This window comes from Triticum aestivum, chromosome 2B (assembly GCF_018294505.1).
Source record: "Triticum aestivum cultivar Chinese Spring chromosome 2B, IWGSC CS RefSeq v2.1, whole genome shotgun sequence".
NCBI lineage: Eukaryota > Viridiplantae > Streptophyta > Magnoliopsida > Poales > Poaceae > Triticum > Triticum aestivum.
The window spans coordinates 12,898,115-12,914,752 of NC_057798.1; the positions used below are offsets into that span (position 1 = coordinate 12,898,115).

The 16,638-nt window shown below is 49.7% G+C and overlaps 1 protein-coding gene across 1 annotated transcript; it reads right to left on the reverse strand.

Moving 5' to 3' along the window:
* Window positions 1–4,599: 4,599 nt before the first annotated feature.
* Window positions 4,600–9,873, reverse strand: LOC123038737 (L-type lectin-domain containing receptor kinase IX.2). The gene is made up of 3 exons (XM_044462228.1): window positions 9,042–9,873; window positions 8,206–8,821; window positions 4,600–5,435 (listed from the first exon to the last, which is right to left on the reverse strand). The coding sequence occupies exons 1-3, from the start codon at window positions 9,871–9,873 to the stop codon at window positions 4,820–4,822; spliced, it is 2,064 nt and encodes a 687-aa protein (XP_044318163.1). The 3' UTR covers window positions 4,600–4,819.
* Between the last annotated feature and the right edge of the window lie 6,765 nt (window positions 9,874–16,638).

The following is a 16,638-nucleotide window of genomic DNA, read 5'->3' on the forward strand; positions in this document are numbered from 1 at the left end:
GCCGCTACGTCCCGGGAGGCGTGGGCGGCGCTTCACACCAGTTTTGCCTCTCAGTCCCAGGCGCGTGCTCACTCTATACACACCGAGCTGGGTGAGACGAAGCTTGGTGACCTCAGCATCACCGACTACTTCAACAAGATGCGGGGTCTTGCCGATACGTTGGCCTCAGTTGGTCAGTCGCTGCAGGATGAGGAGTTCACCACCTTCGTGCTTAATGGGCTTGATGATGATTATGACAATCTCATTGAGAATGTTCATGGCCGCGATGACCCGCTTCCACATCGTGAGCTCTATGCACGTCTGCTTGGCCGTGAGCAGCGCATTAAGGCGCGCCGGGTCTCCCCCAGTTTCGCCTCCGCCAATGCCGCAACTCGTGGCAAGCCCCAGCAGTCATCATCTTCAGGAGGCAGACCGGCGCCGCCTTCACAACCGGCCTCGCGGGGCAGTGCTCCGACCATCACGGGTGGTAACCGGCCGGTGGCGTGTTGTTCTTCTTGTGGTGCCCAACAGGCCTGCCAGTTGTGTGGCCTTGAGCGCCACATTGCCTCTTGCTGCCATCGTCGCTACAAGCAAGATTTTCTGGGCCTCGGCAACAATGGCAAAGGGAACGACAAGCAGGTCGCCACCGCCGTGACGAGTCATGATCATGACCGTACTCCGTCTTACTCCGTTGATCCTGCATGGTACATGGACACTGGAGCTACCAACCACCTCACCGGTGAGATGGGTAAGCTCTCTACTCAGGAGCCATATCATGGTCATGATCAGGTGCACACCGCCAGTGGAGCAGGTATGCGCATCTCCCATGTTGGTCAGGCCTCTCTCCTTGCTCACAATTTTCACACATTGCATCTATCTAATGTCCTTCGTGTTTCTTATGCTACGCGTAGTTTGTTGTCCATTCCTCAACTTATTCGTGATAATAATGTCCTTACTGAGTTTCACCCTTTTCGTTTCTTTATCAAGGATCGGGACACGAGGGCCGTTCTACTTAGCGGTCGTCTTCGCCATGGACTGTATGCACTTGATGCGCCGCGCCCACCTTCCATGCCGTCCTCTCCTTAGGTGTTCAGTGGTGTTCGTGTGTCGCCTACACACTGGCATGCGTGCCTTGGTCACCCGGCGGCTCCCATAGTTCGACATGTTTTGCATCGTCATGATCTACCAGTTGTGTCGAATAAAACTGCTGAAACTATTTGTGATGCCTGTCAGCAGGGCAAGAGTCATCAACTTGCTTTTTCAGAGTCTAGTCGTGTTGTGAAACATCCTCTTGAGCTTGTGTTTTCTGATGTATGGGGTCATGCCCAGACATCTCTTAGCGGTCACAATTATTATGTCAGTTTGATTGATGCTTACAGCCGTTTTACTTGGTTATATCTTATTAAGCATAAGTCTGATGTGTTCGATGTCTTCATTCAGTTTCAAGCACATGTTGAGCGTCTTCTTAAGCAGAAAATCATCCATGTCCAATCCGACTGGGGGGGGGGGGTGAATACCACAACCTCAACTCGTTTTTTTAACAAACTTGGGATTTCACACCACGTGTCATGTCCTCATACACATCAGCAGAATGGTACTGCCGAGCGTAAGCATCGTCACCTTGTTGAAGCTGGCCTAACCTTGCTAGCTCATGCCTCCATCCCGTTTTGGTTCTGGAGTGATGCTTTCTCTACAGCTTGTTTTCTCATAAATAGGCTTCCCTCGAGACTTCTGAAAATGCAAACCCCTCTTGAACTTCTGCTTAATGAGAATCCAGACTACACATTCTTCAAAGTGTTCGGGTGTGCATGTTGGCCTCACTTACGTCCATACAACAAGCGCAAGCTAGAGTTTCGGTCTAAGAAGTGCGTTTTTCTCGGGTATAGTTCTCTTCGCAAAGGGTACAAGTGCTTGCATGTTCCTACCAACCGCGTCTACATCTCTCGTGACGTTGTGTTTGATGAAAATGTTTTCCCTTTTCGTGCACTTCCGACTAACTTTACCACTTCTACACCACCGGTGCCTGTGTCCACACCTACGCCTGATCAATTTGTGGATGTTGCATATGCCCCTGCATTGCTTCCTAATCATGCTGCAGGTATTGGACGTGGTGCCCGGCTCGAGCTACTTGATGAACAGGTCACTGATGAGCGTCCTGATCGGGACATGCATGCGCCATGCATGACGGGCGGCACCCACCAACCCATCCCCGTCTCGCCTGTGGAGGCTTCCTTGACTGCCTCGCGGGCGCCGGGCCAGCCTGGCTCCACGCTTGCCCTGTCCGGCCTCACGCTGGCCCCGCGGGCGCTGGGCTAGCCAGCGCCAGCCTCACCTAGCTTGCTGGCCTCGTCAGCACCAGCGGCCTCGCCAGCGCCAGCTTCGCCCGGCTCGCAGGCCTCACCAGCGCCTGCCTTGCGTGGCTCGCCCGAGCCACTGGCGGGTCTCTCGCCCGGGCTGGCTGCTGCTGCCACTGGCCCGGAGGCCCCGTCACCTGCTCCGGCCGGGTCTGCCTTGGCGCTAGGGTCGCCAACCAGACCTGCTCGGTCACCGGTGAGCCCGACTCACCTGACTCGGTGCCGGCCTCGTCAACATCCTCTGCTACACCGACTTTGCCAGTAGAACCTGCTGTCACTCTTCGTCCTCGCACACGGAGCCAGTCCGGTGTCTTCTGTCCGAACGAGCGTACGGATGGGACGGTTGCGTGGCTTGATGCGTGCAAGGCTCACACTGCTGTCGATCCCACTGCAGAGCCTCATCACTTTCAGGCTGCACTGAGTATTCCTCATTGGCGTGATGCAATGGAACAAGAGTTTCAGGCCCTCCAAAAGAATGATACTTGGCGTCTTGTTCCTCCAGTGTGTGGCGTCAACGTCATTGATTCCAAGTGGGTTTTCAAAGTCAAGAGACATGCTGATGGCTCCATTGAACGCTACAAGGCACGGTTAGTTGCCAAGGGCTTCAAACAGAGGTATGGTCTTGATTATGAAGACACTTTCACTCCAGTCATCAAGCCTACTACCATTCGATTACTACTGTCTCTTGCGGTTACTGGCGGATGGTTCCTTCGTCAGCTTGATCTGCAGAACGCTTTTCTACATGGCATTCTGGAGGAGGAGGTTTATATGCGTCAGCCACCTGGTTTTGTTGATCCGACACGACCTCATCATCTCTGTCGTCTGGTTAAGGCACTGTATGGACTCAAACAGGCTCCTTGTGCATGGCATGCTCACCTTGGATCTGTTCTTCGGGCTCTTGGGTTTACTCCATCCACTGCTGATACGTCACTGTTTCTCCTCCAGCGCCCTGAGGTTACGATGTATCTCTTGGTTTATGTTGATGATATCATCCTCATCAGTTCCTCTGCTGCTGCTGCTGATCGCCTTGTGATTGCTCTCTGTGATGATTTTGCTGTCAAGGATTTGGGTGCTCTTCATTTTTTTCCTTGGTCTTGAGGTTTCACGGTCCTCTGCTGGTTTGACTCTCACTCAGAAAAAGTACTCCTTGGACTTGTTGCATCGTACTGGAATGCTCAAATGCAAACATGTTAACACTCCGATGTCTGCCACTGATCGGTTGTCTGCTCTTGATGGTGACTCTCTCTTGTCTGATGATGCTACTGAGTATCGCAGTCTCGTTGGTGGTCTGCAATACCTTACTATTACCAGGCCTGATATCTCCTATGCATTCAACCGTGTCTGTCAGTTTCTGCATGCACCCAGGACGTCTCACTGGTCAGCTGTGAAACGTATTTTGCTCTATGTCAGTCTTACTGCCTCCTATGGTTTGCTTCTTCAGTCTGCACCATCGTATGAGCTCTCGACTTTCTCTGATGCAGATTGGGCTGGTAGTCCGGATGACAGGCGATCCACGGGGGGTTATGCGGTATTTCTGGGTCCTAACTTGATCGCCTGGAATGCTCGCAAGCAAGCAACAGTGTCTCACACTAGTACTGAGGCTGAGTACAAAGTTGTTGCTGATGCGACTACTGAGATCATATGGGTATAGTCTCTGTTGAGAGAGCTGTGTATTCCTCAAGCTCATCCTCCAGTCCCGTGGTGTGACAATATTGGTGCTACATATCTTTCTTCTAACCCGGTGTTTCATGCTAGGACAAAACACATTGAGGTGGATTATCACTTTGTTCGGGACGTGTTGCACAGAAGCTACTCTGTATCAAGTTCATCTCGTCAAAGGATCAACTTGCTGACATCTTCACGAAGGCTCTTCCACAACCACAGTTTGTAGGCTGTAGGCGCAATCTTATCTTGCTTTGTACTTCAGGACATAGTTAAGATTGAGAGAGGGTGTTAGACTGTATATATGTAGCCTCGTTATATCTGTATTGTAACATTGTATTGTACCCCTTGGGTACCTCTATATAATGAGGTAGCCACACCCCGGGTTAGGGGTGTCGAGCAGTTCCCAAATCATATGTCTTACAAGCTCGTCTCCATCAGAAGCACACACAACTGTACAGTAATAATACAAATGAAAACAAGAGCAGCCATCAAACATAACCTTTTGTTACGTCCACACGTACTATATAGTCAAACCAACGTAAATGCAATGAAAAAATACTGTTTACATTGTGTATCGTAACTGTTTATTACATTTGCACGTATAGCCAAACCAACATGAAAGCAAACAAAGACCAACTAGATGCAAACTGCAATAGCAAGATAGTATTAACCATGAGATGTATAAGAAGGGTGCACGCCCCGTCCGATTGAGCTAGGAACCTTGAGAGCCAGCTATATGCATGCATGCATATATATAAGAAACAGCCTGTGTCGACCGATGTAACCATCCCAAAAGTCATGCATGCGGCTCACTGAAAGATCTAGCTTTCATCTGACATAAATGCCTGCTGGTCAGAGCTACTGGTGTCGATGTGTTGATGTCCTGAGGCTGAGGGTACCGAAGTGTTCACCCGGTAGTTAAGGTCAGGCAACGACTCATCACGTTCCAGGACCTCCATTGCTTTCCGAACGGTAGGCCTCTTGGCACCATCAGGAAGAGAACACCAGAGTCCGAGGACAGCCACGCTCTTCATTTGCCTCCTGTCCAAATCGTCGCCGCCATGAAGCCTTCCATCTGTAGCCTCCATGACCTTGCCTCTAATGTACAACTCCCAGACTCGCTCCCTGGACTTCCCTGTGCATACAATGTCTAGCAGAACGATTCCAAAGCTGTAGACATCGGATTTAGGGTAGAACTTGACTTTCCCATCTTTCCTACATTCTGGATCAATATACCCTTCCGTCCCTATCGCGGTTGTCATCAAAGTCATGTTATCCTGGTTGCCGATCCTCGACAACCCGAAGTCAGCAAGCTTGGCATTGAATTTGTTGTCTAGGAGTATGTTGCCTGGTTTGATATCTCTGTGCAGAATGTAAGGTTCGCACTCGTGGTGGAGGTAAACAAGGGCCGAGCCTATGTCTTTCACAATTTGGTACCTAAAAAATAGGCAGACCAACAAATTATTGAATGAGTGGAATGTTAATAACGGTATGTTCCGTAATTTTGTCTACAATATATTTATTTGATTCGCCGCCACATCAGTTTTTTTTATAAGAAAATATAGCCAAAATGTGTATCTTCAGAAAAACATGGTTAACATTTCATAGAAATATTTCCGTCATTTGTATAAAAAAATAGGTATAAGTTTGGATGCCTGACCATGAAAGACCAAAAAGTCTAGTGTCTTTGTCCCTACATGCCTACCAGTATGGTTTGGTACTAATTTTTAGCCTCTATTAACCTGCATCCAAAACTTAGGAAGGAGACATGGACCGTCATTGCATTGGTTGCTTGGATGTTGTGCAAGCACAGGAACGATGTAGTGTTCAATGGAGCGGCAACTTCCACAAGTGATCTCCTCAAGAAGATTGATCTAGAAGGGCAAGACTGGAGGGCGGCAGGGCTGCTATGAGAGGTTGGATCGCTCCCGATTAGAGTAGACCAGTGGGCTAGTACTGAGTCATCAGCATGCCGAACATTGGCTTTCATAGAAGTGGCTAAGTTGTAAAACTGTCTGCCTTTCTAGGCATTTTCTATCTATGATCTTGATACGTCAATCTCTGATGTATCTTGAAAAAAAATTAGCTTCCACTATTCCACATTTTCTCACCCCCGCCACCACCCCCTCAACATTTATATTTGCACCCAATATACTTTTAGGATTTCCCCTAGTATTCCAACATCCAGCCAAATGTTATTGAACTTATTCTTGTCACTGCATTATCATTTATATAACATACAAATGATACAAAAAGATGACGGTGATAAGATTGGCAAGAATTCTACGTTCATTGTTTGGTTGTTTGGTGAAAACATTGGCGAGAATTGTACTTTCATTATTTCATTGTTTGCGAACACATCTATGTGCTAAAGATCAACATTCTAGAAACACAACAGGACTGGAAATACGGGTTTTCTGAATATCTCTCTTCCGGAGAAGTAAGTTTGTTCGAGATCAAAAGAGTGCACATTATTACCTAGAAAGACAACATGTCTGGACATTAGCAACAGCCTGGAAAAGAGATATTCGGACGATTCCATCGGGCCATGCTATGCGCTACTACAGTACCATCACGTGCTACCTCCGTCTTAAAATATAAGGTGCGCTACTCTTTGTTTAACTTGAACTTCTCTAAATTTGATCAAGTTTATAGAGATAACTATTAATATCTACAATATCAAATCAATATCATTAGCTTCATCAAGAAATTATTATCATAGTTTATTTATTTGGTATAGTACTTTGCTATAAACTTGGTCAAAAATAAAATAATTTGACTTTTGAAAAAAATACACCTTATATTTCAAAACCGAGTGAGTACATATGTAACATCTTTTCTTTACGTTAATGTGTCATACTTCTCAGGATAACAGTTGCTCGCATTATTATTATTGTATGTAACTTCTATACATTTATTTGATCTTTTTTTAGGGGAAACACATTTATTTAATCTTAACCATATTATCTAAATCGACAGATTATATATTTTAAGTTTATGTGGTGTGGTTTCTCAGTCTCTTGTTTTAATAATAACTAGCACATATGCCCGTGCATTGCAACGGGAGATAAAATAGTATGCATTTAAAGTTAGAGAGAATTATATGTGCAAGCAAAATCCTGTGTGCACACGAAAAACGAATATTTAGCTTCTTGGTTTCGCCGTGTGTGAAGGATTCAGTCAGCTATTTTTCCATTAATTGATCGAGGGCATCTAAGAGTTTTGTTACGTCACCGTATGCCAGAGAAGTCCCATGAGTTATTCAATCTCCTCTTCCCTTCAATCCTTTCAATCAGGGGATTTTATGGTCTGAAGTTTCTGAATATTCTTGAAAACATGACATTTTTTTAAATCTTGAACTGTTATTAAAAAATTATGTACACTTTCGAAAAATGCGAACAAATATGAAAGGGGACATCTTTTAAAATTTACAAATATTTTCTGAAAACATCAAATTTTTTTATAAAAATATGAACATTTGAATTTGTGACCATTTTTTTAAAACAGGAACATGTGTTGAAAATTCATAAGATTTTTAGAAAATCTGTATCTTTTATACACTAACAATATTTTAAATTTTTAACATTTTACTAAAACATAAATGTTTTTCAAATTTGGAGCATCTTTTGAAATGCCTTTTTTTCTTTTTAGAAATCTTGAACAATTTTTAAAAACAATATTTAGAAAAAATGGCAATTTTTGCAAGTTCCGAATATTTTTCTAAATAGCAACATAATTTTTGAATTCTAAACATTTTTTGAGAATTTCTACTTCACAAAATAAATTCTAAAACAAAAATAAACTTGGATGGGAAAAAAGAGATAGGGAAAGGAGAGTAAATACAGAAGTAAAATAAAGAAAAAAAAGAAAAATGGGCCAGCTCATTATTGGTTGTTCTATGTGAAACTCTGACTATTTGTCGCCCTGTGAGGAAAATAGAAATTTCCCACCTACATGGGCAGAAAAATAAATGGGCTGGCTTCGCTGAGCCATAGCGCGCGGCCCATGTATGAAAATTCTTTTTCTAGTAGACAAGCGCATAATAATTTAGTTCCACCTTGAGTAGAATAAAATAATTTTGGACCATGAACGGATGAATTTTTTTTCGAAACGCACTTTGCTTTATTAGTATAAAAAAAGTAAGTATAGAAAAGATCCTTGCGAAAATATATAATACCAAGACAAAAAAATGCATGATAGATGGTACCTTGTTGGCCATGCTATTACTTGCTCACTCTCGCTTAGGTGGTAGTACAGATTACCGTTCGGCACGAGTTCATAGACCAGGAAGAGCTCGGCATCCTTCTTCTCCCTGCAGCACCAACACATGAAATCGAGCAAGTTCCGATTGTTTTCCCTGCAGCACCAACCTTTCAGTTTCACGAGATTCTTGTGCTTGGCTTCACTAATGGTGTTCATCTCGGCCAAGAAGTCTCCTCCCTTTGTCCCATTCTTGATCTTCTTTACAGCCACCTCGATGTCATCTGCGGATTCCTTCGAGCTCGAGTTTGAAGACGCACAAGATTCCGTGGAGGACGGACCATCGGATTCTCTCGAGGGCGCACCTGATGATGGTACCTTGAAGAAGGTGCCCCTGTAGACTACTCCAAAGGCACCTTGCCCAATAACCCGCTCCTCAGAGAAGTCATCCGTTGCAGCAGCCAGAACACGGTACTCGAGCTGTCTGGCTCCTCCACTTGGAGCCAGAAAGTTTTGACTTGTGCTCCTTGTCCACTTGAAATACGAGATGATGCACCACAACACAAGCAACGCCATAGCTCCTCCAATCAACCATCCAACAACCGCTGCCTTCTTGTCATGATCTGCATGCATGCACCAAAATGACACTGGTGATTATAAAACTAATTAATTCATCGTGTCCATGCCATTATCTCAAGAAATAAAGGTACTCATCCATATTACATGTCGCTCAAACAGATGTACCTAGATGTATTTTAATGCTACATACATCGGTTCGAGCGATAAATAATATTGATTGGAGGGAGTATTATGGTTGATAAATCAGAAAGGAGGGAGTAACACCTTTCCGGGGCGGAGCAAGCGTGGAGTTGAATGACCACGAGAGTAACTGATGCAGCTCCATGCCCGAGCCGGTGGCTGCAGAAAACCCTACGGCAACTTGATCCGGGAGCAAGGTGGTGACCGGATGGGGTAACTGCGTGCTAACCTGAACGGGACGATAGTTATCATTGTCATCAAACCGCAGGTCGGCGATCAGCATCCGGCTAGTGTTGTCAAAGGTGACGGTGGCGGTCATGGAACCGTTGAGGCTGAAGTTGGGCAATCTTGTTGTGTTCACCGAATCCATGACAGAGTTGATGTCGATGCCGATGTGGTCGAAGGTGGTGCTGGGGTCGTAGGAGTTGTTGTAGGTGTCGAACTCCACAGCGATGAACTGGTCTTTGCCGAAGGTGGTCCTCTTGCCGTCGACTTGGGACATGAGGCCGAGGTTGCCCCCACCAGAGGTCGCCGGCATGGTTGATGGGTAATAGGCGAGGAAGAAAGCCATGCCATCACCCTTGTAGTTCATGGTATTGTTGTCCAACATGATGACGAAGGTGAAGCGCGTTTGGAAGCTGGCTACCTCGCCGGTGAGGTTGTCGTAGAACGGCACTCGGTGCGCGTACGACACCCGTCCCACGCAATCTTTCGAGTCCTTCCCGAACGAGTTGCAGGTGAGGTCGACCAGGTTGCCGTGCACAGTTGCGTTGCCCTCGAACTTGAGGTCATCTTGGCGGTAGCTGGATGTGTTGGTGAAGTCGAAGCTGAACGAGAATGGCGGCGGAGCAACTGCGGCAGCAAGAGGACAGTGTAAGCAAGCGAGGAGGAGGAGGAGGAGCTGCGCGGTGCCCATAGCCATTTTACTAGCAAGAGGAAAAGAGAATGAAGATAAATAGTACTTCTAGCTCGACGCTACGCCAACTGACGCCATGTTCGGCCGATCAAGTGGGTCGCATCGCTCTTGCTAAGTCAAAGTCTTCGCTTCAAAAAGTTCGATCGAAAAAAAATGAGAAGGTCATCGCTTATGGGGGTCGTCGCCTCACACCCGGTCAGCTGGTCTGGTGCCCTCTCGCTGTCTCTCTCCCTCCGTAGTACTGATCTAAGGGCATTTCTAACCGATTTATCGGGTTGACTAATTTTTTAGTGGAGTATTTGTACGATCACTGAGTTTTGGCCGGACCTAGCTAATCTGTCCTTTAAATATAATTTTGTATACAACAACAACAACAACAAAGCCTTTATTCCCAAACAAGTTGGTGTAGGCTAGAGGTGAAACCCATAAGGTCTCGCAACCAACTCACGGCTCTGGCACATAGATAGCAAGCTTCCACGCACCCCTGTCCACGCACCTCTAAACTTTGTATACTAGTATAAATTGCAACTACATATTAGCACACATGTAGAAACAAAACATGAATTTGAATGTTCAACAAAATCACGAATATAGTTTACAAACCGAATTATTCAAATTCAAACACGCCGAATGGTTGAAATGTAGCAAATAGCATGTGATAGAATAGCTAGGGCTCGCTAAGACATTGCCAGTGATGCTCAACAAGATCTTGTTGGAGTTGAGCACGAACTTGATGGTTCTTGATCTTGCAATGCTCCTCAAGGAATGCCAAGATCATGTTCGTATCATGCTCTGGCTCAACCAGAGTCCTGTTTGTGACGTGCCGAAAGTTCTCAGGCATATCCCTCTCATCTTCAATGATTATTTTATGCAATATGATGCAACAAGTCATGATCCTTCATAGGACCTTGGAGTTGCAGTACTCGGCAAGGCCAGGAACAATTGTAAAGCGCTTCTGAAGCACACCGAAGGCTCTCTCAACATCTTTCCTAGCAGCTTCTTGACATTGGGCAAAGTGAATGTTTTTGTGACCTTTTGTACTCGGTATTGTTTTGACCAGGTGGCCCATGGTGGATAGATTCCATCCGCCAGGTAGTAACCCATCATGTAGATGTGCCCGTTGACCGAGTAGTTGCAAGCAGGAGCATCGCCTATAATAAGCCTAGAAAACAGCGGTGTCTCGCCGACACATTTAAGTCAATGTGAGAGCCAAGCAAACCAAAGAATAAATGCCATATCCAAAGATCCTTCGATGCAACTACCTCAAGAATGATCGTTGAATCATTGTAGTGGCCTTTGTACTGACCCTTGTACCCTGGAGGACAATTCTTCCATGTCCACTGCATACAGTCAATTGATCAAAGCATTCCTTGCCATCCTCTTGCTTCACTCTTAGTCATCAGCCTCTGGGTGTCTTCCTCGGTTGCTCCTCTCAAGTACTCCAGGCCAAAGACAGTGATCACTGCTTTAGTGAACCTTCAAACAGCCTCCAAGATTGTGTCTTCACCAATTCGAACATAGTCATCGATTGTATCAACCGAACACACATATGCCAAGACTCGCACAGCCGCAATGCGCTTCATCAGAGGGCTTGCACTTATCTCTCCACATGCATTTCTCCAGAGCTTGAACTAGTCATCATATCTCTCAACGGCTTTTGCAGTAGTCAGAAAAAGACTTGTGTGCATCCAAAAGCGCCGGCGAAAGTACTTCTCCGGATGGTTGGCTTTGTGTCAAAAGTAGTCTCTCATGATCTTGGCATGACCCTCCCCTCTATCAAGGTTGATGTGTATGCAGCCACACTGTGATCCTCTCCTCGGCCGCCGAACATCATCATTGAAAATCATGCCTAAAACGGTCTCAAAGTCATCGTCTTCTTCTTCCTCTTCGGATGACGACGAGTCCTCCAAGGCCATCTCCCTCAACCTTTTCATCTACATTTCAAATGGCCAGGTTCAACCCAAACGGCTCTGTTCACGAAGAAATGACCAAAAAAATCACCTAGGCAATTCGTCAAACACTTGCGGTGCGGTGGTGGTGCGCCGGTCGGCCGGTGTCATTCAGAGAAAACAGGCCGGCGGCGATGAGAGAAAATGACCTGCAGCGGTGTGCAAGCAAGGTGAGATGCGGCGCCCGACGAAGAAGCAACGAAGCAATCCAGCGAATCAACAATAGCGACAGCGGCGGCTTATCACCTTGATTCCGGTGACGGTGACGGTGGCCGAACAGGCTCGACGTCGGGCAGAAATGCGGCGGGGGGGGGGGGGGGGGGGCAAGGGAGGCAACGAGGTAGCGATGGACCGGCGAGCGGTCACCGGAGTCACGAGATGTAAAATTGAAAACTTCTTGATGCAAATTTACAGGACGAGATAAAACTGATGTAAAAATTGCGCCCGCCCGCCAAACGACCAACCGCCAGTTCATTCCTCTTCGGCCTCGTGACCCGCCCCGACGCCGCCCCGCCGTAGATCCACCCCCGCCGCCAATTCCACCGCGCCTGGGCCGCCGCATGCTGCCGCGCCGCCCCATCACGTCCGCCTCCACCCCGCCCCGACCCCGTCCTCCTCCTCTCTGGCCGCCTCAGCCTCCGGTCCGTCCTCTGCCCAGCCCCGCTCCGGCCGCCTCCGCCTCCGGTCCGTCCGCCGCCCCGCTCCATCCGCCTCCGCCCCGCGCCGCACGCCGCCGCCGCCCGCTCCCTGGTGGCACCGAAGAAAACGCCGAAGGGCAAGTCCGTTTTCTTCGGCGTGAGGGAGAAGCCCTACGAAAAGTTCGGAGTGGAGTTCTCCGACGCCAAGCGGTGTTGGTGTCTCGGCACGCACCGCGGATGAGGCCTCACGTGACTACGATGTGGCGGTGTGGCGTGCCGGATGGCCGAAGTCAGACCTCAACATCTTGGAAGTCGAGACCCAGACGGTGGCGGAGTGGCTCATGCCGCAGGGCATCCGGATGGAGGAGATGCCGGTGAAGAAGGCGAAGAAGAGACCGGGGGTTTTCGTCGCTCCCGGCGAGAGTGACGAGGCGGCGATGGCTCGGTTTGCGCGAGAGCATCCACAGTACGTCCAGGCCGAGCTTGAGCACTACTGGAAGCGCGACGTCGAGACGAAAAAGAAGGGGGTGAAGAAGGAGGACGAGGCCGGCCCCTCGACTATGATCCATATCGAGTCGTCGGATGAGGACTGGGGTGACTCTGAGGAGGAGGACGAGGGGTGCGATGACCCGGCCAAGGACGAGTTTTGAGAGCAGTTCCGCAGCTCCGACGACGAGGAGTAGTTTCATCTGGTAGTTCGAATAGGTAGTAGTTTAATTTATGTATGAAACTATGTTGAATTTCATGTTTGAACTATGTTGAGATGAAGTAGTAGTTGGTCGTTTTAATCTTTGTTTTGGACCATCTGTTGGAGTTGCTCTTTTATTTACATCTCCATTTTGGATCATGTTGGAGTTGAGCCTTTTTCGGAGATGTTAAAAGCATTTTTTGGTACTCCAAATTTGGACCATCACCGGTTTGGAGCACCAAAATATACATCGTCTATTGAAGATGCTCGAACTGACAGTCCAATGCTTGATGATATTTTCTGCGGCCGCCTTGGACAGGAGCTGCACCGAGCCATCGTCACCGAGGATGGACGCCGGCGGCAGCGTCGGTCTAGGGGATACTGGCGATGTTCGCTATGGTGGGGAGAGGACACGGCGGGGCGAGGCCGTGGCGGGGCGGGGCGAGGTCGAAGCGGGGCAGGGCGAGGCCGTGACGGCTGGCGGGGAGAGGAAGCGGCGGAGGGACGCCGTGGTGGGGAGAACCAACTTGGTGAGCGGCTGCTGTGCGGTGAGGGGAAGTGACTGATGCACCTATGCGGTGAGAAGAGTGGCTGATTTTATTTTTTTGAACAGACAGGGGTGGTTATTTTTTTTCAGGAATCTCAGGGGTGGTTACTGTGCGGTGAGAAGACTGGCTTATTTCTTTTTTTTTCCTCTCAAACAGTCCTAAATATGCCCAGCATGTGATCTAGCCGTGTGCCGTGAGTCTACGTACATAGGGGACCGCATGTTTCGTTGCGCCAATCTTCTCTCGAGAATAAGCGCACTCTCTCTCTCTCTAGCTGGCTGTTGGTTACCACGGTGTCGAGTTGACGGCGGAGGAAGACTCGGCATGAAGGCCAACCAGATTTGGCCACCTTGTTTTCGGGCTTTGGGGTTGTTCGTGGAGGCGGTTGACTTATTTTTCCTTCGCTAGGATTGTCTTGGCTCCTTCAAAGAGATGCGGGAAATGTCTAGTACGCTTACATAGTATTTCCCATGCATGTTTAGAGAAATATAGTAAGTGTGATTTTTTGCGGGGTATATAATTAGTGTGATTTATGAGGTCGTATGTTATAGAGAGTTTGGATGTGTGCATATTGAGAGAGATTATAAGAGTATCTCCAGCCGCGCCCCAACAAGGCCTTCCAGACGACTTTTCGGCCGCCGGTGCCAAAAAATCGGCCCAGACGCGCCCTAGGGGCCCATTTTTCGCCGGCTCGAGCCGAAATTGACGCCGGCGGACCCAACCCGAAACCAGCGCGCTGGGGGGCGCTCGGGGGCGTCGGGCGAATCGTTTTGGGGGCCAGCCGCGTCAGTGACACCGCCCGCCTCATCTTCTCCCGACGCCTCGGTTTCCCACGGGGAATCAATGGCAAGGCTGTCGCCGGTCAGCTTTGCCATTGATTCCTCACGGGCGGCGCGTCACGGGGCGGCGCGCCGACGGCTCCCCTCCCTCGGACGCGTACACACGGACGCGGCGTGGCTATATATGGCCTCGCTCGCCTCTGATGAGCGCTACTTCTCTCGATCGCCGTCGCCGAGCTCTTCTCCCCCAGCCCTCCCTCTCCCGTGTGCCGCTGCCCAGCCCCTCCATCTCCCTCCCCTTTCCCGATGGTCGAGCGTTTCCCCGGAGATGAGGCGGCGGCCAACGGCTTCGGCCGCCGTTCGCTCTGCGAACAGGAGTCGTGGCTCTTGTTCCAGGCAAACATCTCGGCGCTGCCGGACATGCGCGCCGGGCCGACGGGCTGGAGGCTCAGCAACAGGGGAGTGCCCATTCCCCCATTGGCCGACGCCGTGGCCAAACCCTCCTACTTCGCCGAGGAGGTCGAGATCGTGCGCACCTCCGTCATCATCGCCGAGCTCTCCCTCCCCCCCCAGTACGCCTCCGACAAGCACGCGGCTTGGGCGGCGTACTTCGAGTGCCGCCAGCAGCAGCGGCTGGCGTCCACCAACGATGCGCCGGTGGTCAGCGGCCCGAAGAACAGCAAGGGGCGCCACCTGTGGTGGGGCGCCCCCGGCCGCACACTTGAGGGCGGCAACAACCCGCCGTTGGCGTATCCCCGGCGAGGGTGGCCGCCCCGGCGCACCGCCGACGCGACGGGCAATGGGCGCCAAGGAGGTTCGGCTCCTCCTCCTCTTCTTCCTTGTCGCGGTCTTCCTCCCAATCCTCTGGCACTCCGACGCTGCTCGGCGTCAAGGCCGAGCCCGCGGCGGAGACGCCGCTCGGCCGGCGCACTCGCAACGCCGGCATCATCATCAGCGAGGGCGGCCGGCGCCCCTCCTCGTCGGCTCCTCCTCCGCGCTTCGTCAAGCCGAAGACGGAGCTGGGGCTGGCGCTGGTGAAGACGGAGCAGGGGCTGGCGCCGGTGAAGACGGAGCACGGCGAGGTCGAGCTCGACGACGACGCGGCCCTTGAATGGGCACGCCAGGACTCCCTGAAGATGTCGAGGGAGCGCCAGTGCGCCACCCTGCGGCGCTTCGCGCAGCGCCGCCGAGGCCGCGAGGAAGGAGTAGTCGTCATCATCGACGACAGCGACGACGACGACGACGCGCCGCCGCCGCCACCAGCCGGGGAGGGGTCCAGCAGGGGCGCCCGAGTCAAGGAGGAGAAGGCCGACGATGGCGGCGATGACGGCAACTACTCGACATTTAGCCAGTTTTTTATTAGTTTATATATTTGCTATTACTAAACAGTATAACGCAGCTAGCTACGGACTTCCTCAGCAATTTCACGTTTTTTGCCGTTGGATCACGGTACTGGACGTTCCAGATCACAGTAGCCGGGCCGCTGCTCCGCGCGGTGACCTAGGGGTCCTCTCGTTAATTGGGCCGTTTAACCATGTTATCCGCAGAAGGGCCCAAAAGGAGAACCGTTCAGGCGTGGATTCCCTGCCTCCCTCCCATTGCTCACGAAACCGTGTTCCTCTCCGCCGCCGTCGCCGTTGTTGTACGCCGGAGAAGGAAACCAGGCTTGTGGGGGCACAAGGAGAGGTGTGAGTTCGTTCGCTCTCTTCGCGGCCTGAGGCTTCAACGAAACTCCCACGCATGGAGCTCCTCCTCGACCCCTCCCTGCTGGTACAGTGGTACCATCTCCCCCGCCACGAACCACTATCTTCCCCATCTTCCGTTCGACTCTCCCTCCTCGTGGGAGATTCTTTCCCATGCCATCGTGGATAGCATATGCATCGTCGTTGAATTGATTGATACGCAAACACACCATCTTCTAACTAACTGGTTGGTCCATTAGTTTGATTAGGAGTTGATAATAGTTTGGATTTGAGATTACTCCACCCCTTCTAAAAAACCTAATTTTCCTAATGTTTATGCATCATCAAGTGGGTAAGTTGGCGTGGATTTGACCTGGGTTGCGAGTTAATCTGCATATCACAAAAAAAAAAAAATCAAAGGTGCAGGAAAGATTACACAATGCACCATGTGGGATCAGTGATCACATCAAGTTATAAACAG

What these genes read in the sequence shown, in the direction of transcription:
- LOC123038737 (XM_044462228.1), bottom strand. Translation starts at nt 9,873, where the DNA reads ATGGGCACCGCGCAGCTCCTCCTCCTCCTCCTCGCTTGCTTACACTGT. An exon ending in GCTTGCTCCGCCCCGGAAAG is followed by an intron (nt 8,822 to 9,041) that starts GTGTTACTCCCT and finishes GCATGCATGCAG; the next exon opens with ATCATGACAAGAAGGCAGCG. An exon ending in GTAATAGCATGGCCAACAAG is followed by an intron (nt 5,436 to 8,205) that starts GTACCATCTATC and finishes CCTATTTTTTAG; the next exon opens with GTACCAAATTGTGAAAGACA.